Source organism: Phytophthora sojae (genome assembly GCF_000149755.1).
Source record: "Phytophthora sojae unplaced genomic scaffold PHYSOscaffold_2, whole genome shotgun sequence".
Taxonomy (NCBI): Eukaryota; Oomycota; class Peronosporomycetes; order Peronosporales; family Peronosporaceae; genus Phytophthora; species Phytophthora sojae.
The window spans coordinates 4453488-4471446 of record NW_009258116.1 but is presented as its reverse complement, the minus strand read 5'-3'; the positions used below and the strand labels follow the sequence as shown (position 1 = coordinate 4471446).

Below are 17959 nucleotides of genomic sequence, written 5' to 3'. Positions count from 1 at the left end.
TGGGGTAGGAGTAAAGCGCTATTTGAAGCCGATCAAATGAAGACGAGAGCTATGCATAGGCTGGGATAGCTAAAGAACTTAGTGTGAGCATCTTCACCGCGGCCGCGCCGTCACTATCGCTACCGGCAATTCAACGCGCGCGACCGTTGAATTGTTGCTATGGCGATGTTATGTACAATGTAAATTTGCTTTCCATTACAACACATCTCCTGCTCCTGCTTCGCAGCCGCAGCATCTGCTACATTGACTTAGAGCCTATCAGGATTTTTTATATTTATGAGCTTTTCGCCCGTCGACCATTATCATCTTCTGCAGACGCAAACTTTTTTTTCTTTATTCTTTTAGTGGCCACCTCAGCAACGTAGTACTAGATGCACTTGAGTGCGAGGGAGTTAAAAAGGTGACGGACCGTTCGGGGCGTACTTGGTGCGTGTGTTCGGCTGGAGGTGCACCACTAAAAACGCGCGTTGTACTTCCTCACCTGTCAAGTAATATTAATAATATTAATACATGTGGTTGAATTTGCATCACTTACGGCCTCGCGGCACCGCTGATCCCCGATGTGTGGACTGGTACGCGGTAAGCCGTCGCTTTAGAGCTGTCTTCCATCCATCTCGAGCTTGTCTCGAATTTGAGATGGAGAGCATAGACAATCAGTTAACTTCAGTTACCGGGGCCAGTTTTCCGGCTTCAGTATTACCGGCTTCAGTTACCAAGGTGCCGCCTAATTAATCTGTGTTGGGCTGGTCATAGCACTCCCTCCGGGTTACTGCTATCCCAGAATTAAAGGGAACATATTTCATCTGAAGCTACTATCGATGCATGAAAGCCAATACGTTGTGCAGATGACAATTTTATTTTAGTGGATGCACCATCTCCTGGGTCCTTTGAGCTTATATGCGTTGTTCTATCGCGAAAAAAAAGCTGGGTTTCGGCGGAGGTGGCAGATGCAAAACAATTGTGGAGAAGCTTGGACCCTTGTATTTCGTAGTGAATCCTCGAGACGACCAACGAATAAAGTTGCTTGAATGTTTGTGCAGAACACCAGACAAGTTGTATAGTGCAAAAAGTATAACCACCAAAAAGGCACTAAACGCAGCAAGCCCCACACCGGAACCCAGTTTGTGGCTGGTAGTTGCGAGCATTCCACACCTTAACCGCTAGGAAGGGGTCACCTGTCTACTGTACCGTAGCAACCGGAGTATGTATTAATAACATCGACAGTGATACTATATTATGTAGTACTAGTTGTAGTAGGTAACATGCTATCTGCATGTACTATTTCTAGTATTACTATAGGTCTACATTTGACTTGCAAATTGTATGGACGCGCTAGTACGATACTACTGATGCTGCATCAGTGAATTCAGGCAAACTATTAAATCATTTTGTCAAATCTCAGTGAAAATCACTGATTTATGGAAATTCCTCGACACCTTGGCCCCGATATGAGCTGAGCTCAAGCTCTCAGCGGCTGGCGCCGCGGCCAGCAGCTTTGCACGCCGGGATGCCAATCTGATGGGAACGCGCGCGAGAGACAAGAGGCCGCTGGTGCTTGCCGAGCCGAGCTCCGCTTGGAGCGAGCGACCTTGGCACGGCCCGACTCCGAGCCGCGCGCACATGGTCCGACAGCAGGGTGGAGGCATGCAGATGCGGTGCTGTGTACTCGATGAGATGTGATGTCCAGGGCACAGATGTGCCGGAGCGCGGTTGACTCAAACTTGGAGCGCTACGTGCAGCGTATTATAACAGAGACCACTAAGTTATGCGCATCGATCGACACCGGCACTGCCGCCGCGTTGGAGAGGCACAGAGCTGTAGCTCGGCGCTCTATGTAAAAGTACGGTTTGCTCCGGGAAGCAAGCGCCGAGACCGGTCGAGCGAGCTCACGGTAGTCGCCGCTCCCTGCGTCAACGGAGTACATGTAGTAGCGCGTTCAGTGGAGGCAACGAGATTGACGTGATGCGCATCAAGGTCTTCCCTTCGGCGGTGGAGCGGCGGCCGCCACCGCCACTTTCATCCTGAGGATACCTGCACTGCAACGAGAGTGAACTGCACCTCAATCCACATGAAGCGGGTTTGGCCTCGTCGATGGCAGTGGGACCGGTTTGCAAGAGATGATCGCGAGTGTGCAAACAGCGTGCAGCGCACCGGATGCTCATGCTTCGCCAACAGTGCAGAGACGACCGAGTGCTATGTACAAGTACCGTAGGCCTTGGCGGGGTCGAGGGATTATGGCTCACATGGCGCGCTCTCTCCGACACCTAGCGTAGTGCACACGGCGAGAGCTTAGTCCAAGCGCAAACCTTGAGCTGTGGATAGTTCAGGTGGAAGCAACGGTCACTTTTTGACGCTGGTAATGAACGATGTTGAAGCTGCCTCCACCGCTCACCTAAGGCGCCGCAATTGATGCCTCAGGAGACAAGATGCAGCTCTCTACAAGCAGCGCACTATCCCGAATCACCAGCGATCTCTTGGTCACCACAGGCGGTTAAACCACATGACCAAGCCACAGCGTGGCAAGCAGTCCTCACGACTGGAACAGTACTTCTACATGACAACCAACGGGATGTGTATGACCAACACCTACTGTACGCGAACACCACCAGAGCCGATCCTTATCCAAAAAGCGCTCGCGAGTGGCGTGACGCGACACGGACAAGTTCATCCGCATGCGCATCAACCGCGTGGTCAGCCGGGATGGCGATCTGCTCCATGTGCGCTACGCTGCCCCTACATGGCCACTGCAGTCGTCGCCTCGTTCGGGCACGCCGCACGCCACGAGCTGCAACACGCATGGGTACGCACGCGCAGCGGAATAACTTTAGCTCGTCGTGAGTCCACGAATCGCTGCGTGGCGGGAGATAGGCCTGCAGGGTCAAGTCGCAGCCAGCGATTCGTCGCCAAGTTGAAGTCGACTAAAATCGCACAATATTACCCCGATTCAATGACATTAGTCAACTTTCCCCCGATTCAATGACAAATCGAGATTTTGCACTGCCTGCCAGTCAAAGCAGCAGACAGCACCATGGCCGGCGCGACGGAGCAGCCCAAGCCGCGCATCAAGAAGCTGACGGCCGAGAAGCTGCAGCAGTTCCGCGACGAGATCGTCAAGGGCAATGGGCAGCAGGCGGACCTGACGTCGCGCGGCATCGAGACCATCGTGAGCCTCGAGGGGCTGCAGCAGGCCACCAAGCTGGACCTGAGCCACAACAAGCTCACCAAGCTCTCGCAGCTCAAGTCCGTACCGCGCGTGACGATGCTCAAGCTCACGGACAACAAGCTGAACGGCGACGGCCTGGCCGAGATCCAGCACCTCAAGAAGCTCGTGATCCTCAACGCCGCCGAGAACAGCGTCACGCGCATCCCGTTCGAGGTGCTGCGCAACGTGCGCACGCTCAAGGCGCTGGTGCTCAACAACAACTCCATCTCGGCGCTGGACTGGATGCCCAAGCTGCCGGAGCTCAACTCGCTGATTGTGAGCAACAACCGCATCACGCAGATCCCGCAGCGCGTGCTGGACGGACTGCCGAGTTTGAAGAAGATCTCCATGTACGTGGCTGGGGTGGATGGTGCGGTTACTTGTTGGTGGATATGCGGATACTTATGTACTTGGATCGCGCGTTTTTTTACCTAACCTAACTAGCTCGCACAACTTGCTGGAGGAAATCCCCAACTTGAGTCAGTTGTCGGAGATCACGGAGCTTCGGCTTTCCCACAACAAGATTAAGAAGATCCCGGCGCATCTGGCCCAACTGAGTAAGTGGGATCTGGTCTTAAAAGCAGCATGCGCGACAAGATCTGACACTGTCGGTGTGTTTGACTTGTGCAGAGAATCTGAAGGTGCTGGAGTTGAGTCACAACCAGATCGACGACTGGTCCGGTCTCGAGGCGCTGAGCTCTCTTGAAAACCTGCGGCAGCTGAATCTGATTGGCAACCCCATCGTCGGAAAGAAGCTGGAGGTTACTGCCAAGGCTGCCTTGGATGACGACAGCGACAGTGAAGGCAGCGATGACGAAGATGAAGCCAGCGGAAGTGAAAGCGACGACGACAAGAAGAAAAAGAAGAAGCGCAAGTCCTCCAAGAAGAAGAAGGCCATCTCCGATGAGGAAAAGCAGCAGATCAAGGAGGCCAAGAAGCTCGACGCCAAGCACAAGCAGTACAACTTCAAGATGAAGCGTTTGTTCCCGAACCTGGTTGTGCGTGACGCCGTGCGTGTGTTGGACAAGCGTGTTCACGGTTACGTCGCGCCGCCGAAGGAAGAGAAGAAGCCGAAGCAGAAAAAGCCGGAGCCGTCCGACAAAAAGAAAGCGAAGGCCGCGACGGGTAAGCGCAAGCGTGAGGACTCCAAGAAGCCGAAGGGTGAGAAGGAGGTTCCTGCTGTTGTCAGCACTGACGACGCCGATAAGGCCGCCAAGAAGGAGAAGAAGGCTCACAAGAAGCACAAAAGCGACAAGCATGATGCCGAGGCCCCAGCCAAGGAGGCTGAGACCTCTGCGCCCGAGAAGAAGTCCAAGCACCACAAAAAGCAGGCCCCATCCGACGAGTCTACGCCTATGGAGGTCGATCAGACAGAGACTGCGGCCAAGTCAGACAAGAAGGACGCCGCAAAGGCAGACAAGAAGGCTTCCAAGGACAAGAAGCGGAAGGAGCCGAAGCAAGACAAGAAGAAGGAGCAGCGACAGCCCAAGGAGATCGCGAGCGGTGTGGTGGCCGTGAAGCAGTTCAAGAAGGGCAAGAAGGCCAAGAGCGCGAAGGCCAAGCCCGTGGACCTGACGCAGCTCAACTTCACGCCGGACGTGGGCTTCGGTGGCTCGTCCGCATGGGACTAACCTCTGTAGCCATTTCCTCTTCAACTTGCCTTTATGTGCAACACACCAAATAGACTTTCTGGTGGTCTTTGTCGACCTCTGTAAATTCATGAAGTATGCCGTTCTACAGGTGCCCTATGAACGGCGCAGAATCCCCACAACAGACAGGAAGAGCAGGCAACAATGGCGAGCAACCCGGTCAGCGAGTTCATCACCAAGCTCATGGAGCCCAAGAGCAAGGGCGAGGCCGAGACTCTGGTGCGTTGCGCTCTCCTGCGTCTCCTCTCTCAGCTGATGTCAACCTCTCTAACGCTTCTTCCGCTTATGCCTCGTGCAGGAGCACCTGTCCTCGCTGGCCGAGGGCGCCAAGTGGCGGCTGGATGACGACCTGCCGGCCCACAAGAAGGCTGGCTTCCACCGCCACCACCAGTACACCAGCCCCGAGGGCTTCCCGGAGGTGCCGCGCCAGTACATCGTGCCCTCGCACTCGAAGGAGCAGAACTTTGCCACGTACGCGGCCAACTCGTACGCGTCGGCGATCGCCATCCAGGAGGAGATGAAGTCCCGCAAGTTCTAAGCTGTTCGATGACGCCCAGTTGCTTGAGGTCTGAAGGAGATGCAGATAAGTGGTGGTGATAAGCTACTTTGAGGGCCAATGGCAGGAATACACACAACACTCAATACTCAGCAGAAACAAAAATGAAGGAATCGACGATGGCACACTAGACCTAGCGACCCATTACGCAGGATCTTGAAGAGTTCTTGGGATATTTGCAGGCGGCTTCATTTGACTTGAGATGCTATGCAGATGCCGGCAGTTGCTTGGGAATAGAAGGAGAATTGTACAGATAGACCTGGTTACAGAAGCAAAAAGTCAAGACTTGATACAGTATTCGTGCTCGTCGGAGGGAGGGAAACTTACTTTGGTGCCTTTGTAGTTCCGCTCATCGTCCGGTTTCCATCCTGGTATGGAGAATACGTACGTCACGATGCGCACGTTAAGGCGCCGCGCCTCTTCCAACCTTGTCATCAACGACCAAAAACATTTCAATTTAAATAACGATACTCGCTTCCGCCGGACCAAGGGAAATCAATGCGCCGTACTTGGGTAACAGCATTTTGATCCCCTGTATCGGTACCAAACACACAGTTTGCAATAGCTTTCGTTAGTCAACTGATTAGCGCTTCAACTCCGAGCACGAAATCCACGTACTTGAGGCACGAGATACAGGAACAAGGCCGTAGCAGGCGTCAGATTCGCCTCCAATGCATCACCGTGTCGGACTTCCACCAGCGACTGCACTCCATGCTCCTGCATGTTTCAAACATATAGAAACCTCCGCATCAGTGGCTGCACCAACGCCCTCTCAGCAGACGCGTGTCGGCACCTCGACTCGTGCATGCGCTCGCTTCACCAGGTCCTCATTATACTCCACACCAATGCATCTGCGATTGGTACACATAATACAACACTCAGAGGTTAGCTACTTATCGGTGGTGGTAACAAGACAGACTAATTGCAATCCACTCGGAAGGCATTGAAAGTGCGCCCCACCTGACGCCGGATTTCTCAGCCGCGTGCACGAGGAGCCGCGCGTCTCCGCAGCCCAAATCGAACAGCACGTCGTCGACTGTAAGAGCCAGCAGATCCAATGCGTGGTCGAGCACGCCGTCGCCGCTGGGTGTGAACGGCGCGAGCTTGGGCCCCAGCGCCGCGGCCTCTTGCTGCATCGCGCGACGTGTTCAGCTGTGTAAATATCAGTTGTGTCTCGACGCATAAATATATGTACATTGCTTCAATACTGGCGGTATTCATTTTTGAGGTCCATATCCTGGGCACAATTGATTTTGTACGAAGTAACGTTATTTTATTTTCCTAAAATAACGTTAGATACAATCGGTAAGTTTTTTTTACTGGTAACTTACCATTTGGCGGACATGTGATCGACTTGTACTGTAAGTTACTCGGTCTCACTCGGTGTAGCGGTCAATTACGAGGACTCGTTGACAGGTTTATACCGGTAGTCATGGTACTAGAAGTGGCCTTTTGGGGTGGCGTCGCAAAATTGACTTTCGATATCAGCGAAGACCGGCGTCGTTCGATAGAACTCGAAATGCAAGGCGGTTGCAGCTCCGCGCTATTTCGTGTATTCACACACGAGAAATGGCAATGTGAAAATTGCAGCGTAGGCGCCACTTCGCCATAAAAGCGACTAGAGGCGAAGCTTTGGTCTGGGAGGACAGTGTAGACTTCCTTTGTGTGCCTATATTGATAAACGTGGGGTAGGCAAGAATAATGTAACATGAAAGTTGGTGGCAAGTTTTCAAACCCTGGTGTAGCGCCTTAAAAATAATGGCGAAGTTGCCGCGCAAAAGACACGAAAGAACTTTAAGGCGCGCTCGGCCGGGGGTTTTGCCCCGGCCGAGCGCGTTGAGGTCATGCATTCCAGCTAAACAAATTTACACAAGAAGGATTCATGGGGTTTAGTCAATTTACAGACGCAGGAAAGAGTGCAATCCGTTGGTTGTTATTTCAATGATTTTTAGTAAATGTTAGCTTATAACGAAAAAATACAGCTATCCTAGTAATGATTTTCCGAATAAATTTCATAAATTCAAGAACTGCTCACTACAGTGTGTGGTACACGCTACGGATACGGTCAACATTCTGGGAACAACCAGCCACGAAACGTACAAACTCCTTGATGCTACGGTAGCCACAATCTGTGGACTATGGACTCAGGCGACATTCGCCAATTAAAGTTGGGGGGGGGGCCGCTGAAATAAAATTGGTTAGGCTGTTCAGCCAGCCAGCCTCCCAGTATGAAAAAGAGCTCTAGCCCCCTAATTGAACATGGTGGCTCCTTGCATTGTCGCCTCTAGGCAACAGTTTTGCGCCTGCGTTGCAGCGACAAACTTTGAACTGCGCGGCCTTCTTACGCGTTCCTCACTAGACGAGGTTCCAACTTGAAAACGCACGCCGGGTGTCGCGGAGTGTCAAGCTTTGAGTTCATTTAAACTTATGAAAAAATTTTCACATCACAAGCGTGCTCGGTTGGCCGAGACTGATGAGTACGTGAAGCTCCTCTGACTTAATCCGGCACGTGTAGTCCGCTGGGGTATGTTCACTTGTTGGCAGGTAGCTTAGAAGAGGCTGACCTCCTTCTTCTTGGCCTGCTGCTTCCACTTGGGGAGCTTCGCGAACTCGTCCTTGCTCATTTCCATTATCGTCAGGAACTCGGCGTCCGTAAGGTAACTCTGTGGGAAACAAATCCGTTCATCAGTTCAAGCTGCTACGAGATTGAACAACCGCAGTAGTCTACGCTTACCTCCTTCGAAGTAATGTCGATGCCCTCAACGCCGGCCTTCAACTGCTCGTAGGTGAAAGTCTCGCCCGAACGACCGGTAGCCTTCGCAGAAACCGGAGCGGGGGCAGGGACTGCCTGCGGGGACGCCGGAGCAGCCTTCGGGGACACCGGAGCGGCCTTGGGGGACACCGGTGCAGCCTTGGGCGATGCCGGGGTGGCCTTAGGAGATGCCGGAGTAGCCTGAGGAGATGCCGGGGCAGCCTTCGGGGACACAGGTGCAGCCTTGGGAGAAACAGGTGCAGCAGGGGGCTCAGTTGGAAGGACAGGGATAACCCTTGCCGCCACCGGAGCTGGCTCAGGGGTCTCCTTCTCGCAGATGTCCTCGTTGGTAATCGTGCCGGGGAGGTCCTTGGGGACGTTCTTCTCCTTCTCCTCCTTCAGCTTCTGGAGGCGAGCTTTGTAGGGGTCCAAGAACTCGTTCTTCGTGAAGAACTCGCTGTCCCAAGCAAGGAAGTTGCTCGTGAACATGAGCGGCTCTTCGTTGCAGTGCACCGCCACGATGGGTGTGCCCTCGCCGCGGCCGTCGCTCTTGGCAACAGCAAGGTACTTCTCAGCGAGAGCCATGGCCTCACGCCTCTCCGGCTCGTTAGCACCGGCACCGATCCATACGTACAGCGTCGTGTAAGTATCCAGAATGAAGACGTCATCCGTGTTGAGGTCGTCCTGGGCAAAGTTCACGATCTCGTGCGCGTCGAAGTATCCGTGCGCGTTCGAGCACTGGAACAGGCGAGGCTCGTGAGGGGCCTCGAACGACGACTTTGCCTTGGCGTACTCACCCTTGCCACCGAGGAACTCCCAGAACTCGTCCGACTCGTTGCCCTCCTCAACGACCTCGGTCTCGCGGCTCTTCTTCAAGATCGAGGCAATCTTGGAAGCAATCTCGCGCTCAGCAGAGCTGCTTCCGGCACCCTGCCACTCGTAAACAGTGCTAGGGGTCACCAGGACAAAGCAGTCGCCAGATGTCAGGCTCGAGGTCTTCTCGTCCACCTGCACCGCCAGGGTATTCTGCTCGTTGGTTCCCTTGACCTGGTACAGCGAAACACCGTCCGTGTCGTACGAGTCTTCGTCGTCGCGGTTGGCGAAGCCACTGGCCTTGCCACCAGCGTGCACGATCATCGTTCCCTTGAACAACGCACGGAAGTGGGCGGGCTCCTTGCCCTGCACAACACGGACCTGGACAGGGTTGCCGCCAAGGCTGTCGTCCAAGAAGGTGGCCAGCAGAGCAGACGCAGCCTTCTCATCCGTCGTCGACGAACGTCCTTGCCAGAAGTAAATCACCTGGGTGGGCTTACCGCTGGAGGGCGTGACGACGTGCAGAACAATGTAGCTGTCGCCATCGTACAAGTGGCCGTACTGCTCCTTAGGAACTTCCACCTTCTCCAGGTCCTCAATACGCCACACCGTGATTTCGTGCTTGCCGTCACCGTTGGGGTCAACGCCAATGTCCTCCTCGGACTGCGACGCCGCCTTCAGCAGCGCCTTAACGTCCACGGGCTTGTCGTCCTGCATCTTCGCGACACCCTGGCTCGGCTGGTAGCCAAACTCAAGCACCTTGGGCTCAGTCCAGGCCTTGAACAGCGCCGTGAACAGCGGGGTCTCGCCCTCCTCCACAACGCGAGTGATAGGCGTGTGCGCAGGGCGGCCCTCCTTCTTCAGGTAATGCACAGCGACCGTCAGAGCGTTCTTACGCTCGCTCTCCGACGCAGTCTTGCCCACCCACACGAACACTTCGTTGCCCGCGTCAATGATAAACACGTCCTCCGACTTCAGGATGTCCTTGGTCAGCACACCCGAGGCAGGGGTCACATCAGCAACCTGTAGGTTGTCGTCGGTAGAGCCGCTCACGCGCAGCACCGTCGTGTTCTTCTTGACCGCGTTCTCGTGGTGCTCGTCCGTCTCGCCTGAGCGCGTGACGGAGGCAAACCCGCCCAGAATCTCCCAGAAGGCAGCGTTCTCCGGCTCCTCGTCAATGAAGGTGACGTTGGCGCGGCCACCGCGGGCCTCCCGGGTCTTGCTGACAAACTCCAGAGCCTTGGCCTTCTCCAGACGGTTGGCCTCCGTGCCGGCGTACACATAGAGCTCCAGACCGGCGTCCAGAACGAAAGCGTCGTCCACACTTAGGGACGAGCTCTGCAGCGGCACCTGCTCCACGCGCACCGTGCGCTTGCCCTTGATGCGGTACAGACGCGTCACGTACTCGTCGCGCTTGACCTCGTTGAAGCCGCTGGCGACGCCTCCCTCGAGGTACTGGAGGCCCGTGGACTTGAAGTACGACAGGAACAGCGCCTGCAACAGAGATAGATAGATATCAGTCAATGGTATCGACCGAGCAGGCCGGCGATTGCTGTGCATATACGCACCGACTCGTAGCCCTGGCACTCGCGGTGCTGCACGGGCACGCCGCCCAGCGCGTCGTCGAGCTCCACGGTCTTGTAGGCGGCCACGCCGCTCTCGTCCGTGGACGTGTCCTTGCCCAGCCAGAAGTGGATGTGCCACGCCAGGCCGCTGCATGCAGGACAGAGGGGGGATGCACAGGGTTATTATAGTTAGATGCAGGCTCACTAGATGCTATGGTATGGGGTCGTGCGCTCGTACGTCGTCGCCTCGCTGGTCTTGAGGAAGATGTAGCTGTCGCCGCTGTGCAGCTTGTGCAGCTCGGCGGCGGGCACGGCCACAGGCTGCAGGTCCTCGATGCGCCAGGCCTCCAGCCCCGCCGTCTTGCCGGCCCCCGCGAACGCGCTGTCGGTCGCCATGCTCGTCTTGTTGTCTTCTCTTGAAGCTGCTAGTTGCTAAATGAAGCGGATTTTCCAGCAAACGTATCCAGGAGCTGAACGCATGTTGGTGAGTTTTGAGGATACGATAACGCGGAGGGGCGAATTCACTTGGGTTCACTATGGCCATTTGTGATTCACGTCGGACGAAATTTCGCATATAATTTGTGTACAACTTGGGTGGCGCACACCATTATAGGGTCGCGCACACCAAAATCATAAGAAGCCATCAAATTGTCCACGTGGACACTCTGTATCACGTGTACTGTACTATCGTCGCCAAGAACAACTGAGCGAGAATTCGGTCCGCCGGAGATTGCATTTGTGTGCCCGTATGATACGGCGTATCGTCCTCTTGGCCAGACGCTTCCCATTGCGCAGCCACGGTTGTGCCGACATCGACACAAAGCACTAACAAATGCGTGTGTACACCGTTGGTGGTCCACTGCAAGTCCGAATCTGGCTGGTCGCAGTAGCGTCTTGCCAACACCGCGCACGCAGCCTGCTAACGAGTCGCATCTGATCATACATGTACATGTTCCGAGGTGGTCCATCGCTGGTCATAATTTATGTCCGATGCACCCTAGCGAGCTGGTCCATCGCTGGTCGTAAGCAAAGTTCGATGCATCCTAGCGTTGTTGCTCCGTCGTCCGCGCACCACGCGCTTTCACTACAGCAGAGAGCCACGCCGCCCCCCGTTGCACCAGCATATCGTTGCAGCAGGCAGTATCAAGTTAGGTCGAGCACACCCGGCGACTCAGCGGCACTAACAAGTCTTCGACCGTCGAGGCCACGCACCAGCAGCCTCGGCAATGAGCTCGTTGTCGGAGTTCCCGTTTCAGCACCAACAACACATTCACGATCGATGAGCCCCTCAGCAAAGATAACACTCCCCGCACCATCGCCGCTGCCTTGAGCTGTCAACAAACATCGCGCGCATTCACCCCGCGAGCTCAATGGCGGCCAATCCAGCAATGAAGGCCCCGCAGCACGTGACCTTAGGGCTTGCTGCCGTTTAGTGCCCGCAGTACTGTCGTATGTTCGTGCTGCTCGAGGTGCAATCCGTTGCAAAAACAGCTCGGGCCTGCAACCCGTCCACCAGCTCGACGGTGCCCATCCTGCGAGACCGCGTTCTTCCTCGCGCCGACCACCCATCCGGTGGCCCATTCTTCCCAGCCTGAATCAGCGCATACACCCGCGGTCGGTGGCTTGCTGCGAGGAGCTAGCGCTCAAGAAATCCCCCGGCGACTCCAGCGTTGGCGCTGCAGTGCGAAGTCCTTGCACTGACTGCTGCCCATCCTAGCAATTGTATCTGCCCGACGCCACGGCATTGGCTAAAAGGCGCGTATCCGTCCCGCGTTTCAGCCAATGCAGTTTTTTGGCGCATTTTCCGCCATTCGCGTCGCGCGGCGCCGGCTGGCTTTCGGCCAATGAGACAGAACTTCAACCGGATACTTTTGTGTGCCGAACATAAAAGACGCCGGTGTGTCAAGGCGTTCGTGTTCATTCGGCGATTCGCTCCCAAGCAGCCAAGCCCAAGCACCACTCGATCACCATGCTGGCGCGCCAGGTCCGTGCCCAGAAGCGCTCCCTGCAGGTCGCCGCGGCCGCCGTGCCGCGCACGTCCTCGGCGGTGCACGCGCGCTTCCTGTCGGCGCCCGTGTCCACCGAGGACCACGAGGAGGACGAGGACGCCATGGACGGCGGCGAGCCCACGGGCTCCGAGCACGACATGCTGGACACGTACCTCACGACGCTCAAGAAGTACAACCCGCCCATCAAGACGGGCCTCAAGGGCCTCAACATCGTGCACGACCCGCTCTACAACAAGGGCACGGGCTTCCCGCACGTCGAGCGCGACCGCCTCGGTACGCAATCCACGGTGTCTGCAGCCGTGTGCAGTCTATTGACTCTGGTTCTCTGTTGATGATGATGTTGTAATGCTCAGGCCTGCGTGGTCTTGTGCCGCCGCGCCGTCTGATGGTGGAGGCACAGCTCGCCAAGCTGTACGACACCTTTTCCGAGGAGAAGGACCCGCTCAGCAAGAGCCGATTCCTGACGGACCTGCACGACCGTAACGAGACGCTGTTCTTCCGTCTTTTGATCAAGCACATGAAGGAGATGGGTGCGTACTTGCTTGGCTCAGCTGTGCAATGTCATCTTGGAGCAGGCATTGACCCTTGTCTGTCTGTCAACTTCAACTTCAGCCCCCATCGTGTACACTCCGACCGTCGGTCTGGTGTGCCAGAAGTTCGGTCACCTGTTCCGTCGCCCGCGTGGTATGTTCTTCAGTACGCGCGACCGCAGCCAGTTTGGTGCTATGGTCCACAACTGGCCCTGCGACGATGTGGAAGTGATCGTGGTCACTGACGGCAGCCGTATCCTGGGTCTGGGTGACCTCGGAGCCAACGGTATGGGTATCCCCATCGGTAAACTTGCTCTGTACACGGCTGCTGGTGGTATTGACCCGCGCAAGGTTCTCCCCGTCATGCTTGACACGGGTACCAACAACAAGAAGCTCCTCGAGGACCCGTACTACCTCGGTGTGCAGCAGCCGCGTCTTACCGGCGAGGCCTTCTGGTCCATGGTGGACGAGTTCATGCGCGCTGTGCGTCACCGTTGGCCCAAGGTGCTTGTGCAGTTCGAGGACTTCTCGAGCGAGCACGCTGCGGACGTGCTGAACGCGTACCGCCTGAAGCAGCTCTGCTTCAACGATGACATCCAGGGTACGGGTGCGACCGTGCTGGCTGGTGCTTTGAGCGCTTGCGAGCGTGTTCAGATTCCCCTGAAGGACCAGCGTATTGTCATTCTCGGCGCTGGTAGCGCTGGCCTGGGTGTGGCCACCACTCTGCTTCAGGGTATGCTTCGCGAGGGTATGACGACCGAGGAGGCTCGCGAGCGATTCTACATTCTCGACCAGCATGGACTGCTGGGCGAGTCTCGCGAGTCGCTGAACTCGGGCCAGCAGTTCTTCTCGCGCAAGGATATCGCTGACAAGACCAGCCTCGTCGACGTGATCAAGCAGGTGAAGCCCACCATGCTCATGGGTCTGAGCGCTGCGGCTGGCGCGTTCACGCAGGAGGCCGTGGAGGAGATGGCCAAGCACGCCGAGCACCCGATTGTGTTCCCGCTGTCGAACCCGACCTCTGTGGCCGAGTGCACGGCTGAGCAGGCGTACGAGTGGACCAAGGGCAAGTGCGTCTTCGCCAGTGGCAGTCCGTTCGATCCTGTTGTGTACAACGGCTCCCAGTACAACATCAGCCAGTGCAACAACATGTTCATCTTCCCGGGTGTGGGTCTCGCGTCGTCGGTCATTCAGGCGACGCGTGTGACGGATGGCATGCTTTACTCGGCTGCCAAGGCGCTGTCGCTGTGCATGACCCCGGAGGAGATTGCGAACGGCCAGGTGTTCCCGTCCGTGGAGAACATCCGTGACGTGTCGCTCAAGGTGGCCACGGCCGTCGCCCAGACCGCGCTCGACGAGGATGTTGCTGGCTTCCGGCCCAAGATCCGCCGCGGCGCGACTCTCGAGGACTTTGTTGCGTCCAAGATGTACTACCCGACGTACCATGCGCTTGTCGAGTAAGCAAACGACCTAGATCCGTTGCTTCACCTAGCGAACCATGCTTGGTGGGTAGAAGGCGCGTACTGGTGCGCCATGCATGCACGCTCTCGAAAGCCAGGGGCGAGTTGCAGTACGTATAGCAATTGCACACATCGTAGGAGCAAAGATCCATATAAATACTTCGCTGCGTTGATCGTGCTGCAGGCCTGGGCCTCAGCGTAGACACTGATCCACGCGGTGCATCGGTACCACGGCAACTTCGAGGTGCCACAAAGGGGGACGATGTTTTCGTATTTCTGCTTGGTTAGTCGCAGCGCGCTCCTTTGCAGCACTGAAGCAACCAGCGAAACGATTTGCTGCGTACGTACTTCTATGAGCCCAGCTCACCTTTTGCTGGGTGTGTGCGGGGCCAAAAGGGCAAACTTGGACACAAGCGCGTCGAAGAGATCTTCGTCCTCCTCGTCTTCCGAGTTGTTCGACTTGCGCACTGCATGCAAGCAGCCCGTGACAGATCCTCGTGGGGCGTCGATGTCCACTCCACTCGCGTACTCAAAGGTCTGGCCAGGAGCCAGCAGCGGTGTTGCGCCGACGATCCCTGGTGAGTTCCGAGGCAGCGCGACCCGCTGACCCTTCTCGCTCTCGAACGTGTATTGACGACCCAGAATCTGGACCGAGCACTCCTCGTCTACATAAATCAGAGGCACAAAAGCAGTCACACCGTGAGCTTTAGCACTCTCATTCACTGCATGCAGAGCTCACACAGATCGGTGCGTCCATTCTTACTTTGGTTGGTGATGGTTACCCGATACGTGAAGCGGTAGGTGTTGGAAGCTGGGTTGCTGTGGCTCTGCACGTAGTGGCTCGTCGCCTCAATGCGGATACCGTTTGTCACAGTCACTGCACAGCAACGCGCACTCTCATCATCAGACGGACGTCCAACCCAAATCATACAATAGTATTGTCATCAACTCCTACCGCTCGAGCATTGAGCAAGAAGAAGTTGCGTGGACAGCTCGCCCAGCGCTCTAGAAGATCCAAAACCCCAATGTTAACCACCCGACATCCAGCGACACAATAGACAACTCAACATACTCGATGGCTTCATCCAGCTTCGCACTCCTAACCTGTCAGCAACCCAATTAATTATTGTCAGTTCCTTTTGACACGCACCAACCAGATTTCCAGCTCCCATCGCCACCTTCGCGTCCCTCAGCTGCATGTTCTCTCGGAAACCCGCGCGGATGCTCTCCATAATGTCCACACTGGGCGACCCCATGCGGACGGCATTGTCTCGCAGCCGGTAGAACTGATCCAGCGACGTGAGCACCCTCGGCCCCTGCGCCTGCGTCAACGTCTGCAGCTCCTCCTTCTCCGCCTTGGACAGCGGCTCCACGAAGCTGCCGGTGCCCCACTGCTCCAGCTGCAGCTCGCGGCGGATGTTGAAGTGCGGCGTACGCTGCAGCGCCCGCGCGTCGCGCAGCAGACAGCGGTAGATGGCGCGGACCGTCGCCGGCGAAGACATCAGCGTCGTCTGGGGTGGAAAAACAACTATGTGTTTGGTGTACACCACACTATCGTTACTTCAACATCAAACGTAGTGTGCGCCACACCAGCCTACTTCAGAGGGGGAAGATTTTTTATAGCGGTTCACAAAGATTGCATCTGTAGCTGCTCGCGTAGTGAGGTGAAGCGATGGCGGCCGAAACGACGACGACGGCGACGCACAGCAAGCTGCAGCTGCCCGAGGAGGTGGTGACGCACCCGCTGGTGCTGCTGAGCATCGTGGACCACTACAACCGCGTGGCGCGCGACACGAGCAAGCGCGTGGTGGGCGTGCTGCTGGGCTCGACCTTCCACGGCAAGTGCGACATCACCAACTCGTTCGCCGTGCCCTTCGACGAGGACCTGCGCAACCCGGGCATCTGGTACCTGGACCACGACTTCCTGGAGAACATGTACCAGATGTTCAAGAAGATCAACGCCAAGGAGCGCATCGTGGGCTTCTACAGCTCGGGCCCCAAGATCCGCAAGGCCGACCTCGACATCGACGACCTGTTCCGCCGCTACTGCCCCAACCCGGTGCTGGTCATCTGCGACGTGCGCCCCAACGTCGAGGGCCTCCCCACCACGGCCTACGGCTCCGTGGAGGAGGTGGAGGAGGACGGCAAGGCCATCAAGCGCGTCTTCAAGCACATCAAGTCCACCGTGGGCGCCTACGAGGCCGAGGAGGTCGGCGTCGAGCACCTGCTGCGCGACATCAACGACCCGTCCGTGAGCTCGCTGGCCGGCCAGGTCAAGCACAAGATGACGGCGCTCAACGGGCTCAAGGAGCGGCTAGAGGAGATGAAGACGTACCTGGAGAACGTGGTGGCCGGCCGCCTGCCGCCCAACCACCAGATCATCTACAACATGCAGACCATCTTCAACCTGCTGCCCAACCTGAACGTGGACGAGCTCGTGCGCTCCATGTTCATGAAGACGAACGACATGCACTTCGTACGTAGAGTTTTGATTTGTTTTTTAGGGGCGTACTGATGTTTTATTTTATTTGTTTTTGCGCGGCTGCAGGTGATCTACTTGTCTTCGCTCATCCGCTGCACGATCGCGCTGCACAACCTCGTGAACAACAAGATTAAGTACAAAGAGTCGGAGGAGGTAGGCTTCACGACGGAGAAGAAGGAGGAGAAGAAGGACGCGGCTGCCGACAAGGCCGCCAAGGACAAGACGAGCGAAAAGGCCCCGTAGAGTTGTCGCGACATAATGCGCTGACGAAGTAAGTCGCGCTCCCAATGAATGACTTTCTACTCTAATGGCGTTCTTGGCGTCACTTGCACTATGACACAAGTTGTCAGGCGAAGGCAAAGGAAATAGCTGGTCGGGTCGGGTCGAGTGTGGTCCAGTTTTTCCCGGTGCGAGATACAAACGACGTCGTGATGGTGATGCGACTGTTTTGTCAAGAGCGAAAATGACTAAACGGATCCAGACGGGTCGCTTATAGGAGACTTTACCCACTTACTGCTGGTGTGCGCGCCTGCTAGGCCTTTTCGATATTCCAGCACGTCGTTCACTTCCGAATTCGCCAGCCCGACACTCCAGACCCGTACGTGAAAATTCACGGATTTCAAGAAAGTCGATGGAAACTGGAGAAGAAAACGCCAAGCAAGGTGGCGATGGACTGCAATTGCAGTCGTCAGACGTTGTCTCGCACACCTCGGCAAGCGCGTTCATGGCTGAAGGACCCGACGCGTTTCACCGCTTTGTGGCTGACGAGTTGAGGCTTGCTGCGGGGCAGGCACTCCCTCGACTTGAGATCCGTGTGCGCAACCTCTCGCTTTCGGTGGAGACGCCCGTGACACATGACGACGCAGCGGGTGCAGCTTCCTCGGAGCTTCCGACTTTGCCCCGAGTACTTCATCGTGCTGTGACCAAGTCGCTTGGTGCCT

At 56.3% G+C, this 17959-nt stretch overlaps 6 protein-coding genes across 6 annotated transcripts; 5 read left to right on the top strand and 1 right to left on the bottom strand.

Moving 5' to 3' along the window:
* Positions 1–3028: 3028 nt before the first annotated feature.
* On the top strand, positions 3029–4902 carry PHYSODRAFT_556765 (hypothetical protein; the record flags this gene model as incomplete). Its single annotated transcript, XM_009521144.1, has 3 exons — positions 3029–3552; positions 3647–3759; positions 3833–4902. The coding sequence occupies 3 exons, from the start codon at positions 3029–3031 to the stop codon at positions 4831–4833; spliced, it is 1638 nt and encodes a 545-aa protein (XP_009519439.1). The 3' UTR covers positions 4834–4902.
* Positions 4903–4995: 93 nt separating this feature from the next.
* Positions 4996–5389, top strand: PHYSODRAFT_484868 (hypothetical protein; the record flags this gene model as incomplete). Its single annotated transcript, XM_009521143.1, has 2 exons — positions 4996–5070; positions 5150–5389. The coding sequence occupies 2 exons, from the start codon at positions 4996–4998 to the stop codon at positions 5387–5389; spliced, it is 315 nt and encodes a 104-aa protein (XP_009519438.1).
* A 187-nt stretch (positions 5390–5576) lies between these two features.
* On the bottom strand, positions 5577–10933 carry PHYSODRAFT_349852 (hypothetical protein; the record flags this gene model as incomplete). Its single annotated transcript, XM_009521142.1, has 9 exons — positions 5577–5666; positions 5735–5939; positions 6026–6124; positions 6201–6258; positions 6368–6537; positions 7972–8070; positions 8142–10466; positions 10541–10685; positions 10776–10933. 8 exons carry the CDS (start codon positions 10931–10933, stop codon positions 5865–5867), a joined length of 3129 nt encoding a protein of 1042 aa, XP_009519437.1. The 3' UTR covers positions 5577–5666; positions 5735–5864.
* PHYSODRAFT_353922 (hypothetical protein) lies at positions 10855–14885 on the top strand. Its single transcript, XM_009521141.1, has one exon. It carries the CDS (start codon positions 13233–13235, stop codon positions 14535–14537), a length of 1305 nt encoding a protein of 434 aa, XP_009519436.1. The 5' UTR covers positions 10855–13232; the 3' UTR covers positions 14538–14885.
* An 884-nt stretch (positions 14886–15769) lies between these two features.
* On the top strand, positions 15770–17387 carry PHYSODRAFT_349849 (hypothetical protein; the record flags this gene model as incomplete). Its single annotated transcript, XM_009521140.1, has 4 exons — positions 15770–15816; positions 16295–17012; positions 17085–17257; positions 17369–17387. The coding sequence occupies 4 exons, from the start codon at positions 15770–15772 to the stop codon at positions 17385–17387; spliced, it is 957 nt and encodes a 318-aa protein (XP_009519435.1).
* Positions 17388–17727: 340 nt separating this feature from the next.
* PHYSODRAFT_408575 (hypothetical protein) lies at positions 17728–17937 on the top strand (the record flags this gene model as incomplete). The annotated part of the gene is made up of 1 exon (XM_009521139.1): positions 17728–17937. A coding segment is annotated over one exon (210 nt), but the record flags the coding sequence as incomplete, so codon positions are not given.
* Positions 17938–17959: the final 22 nt, after the last annotated feature.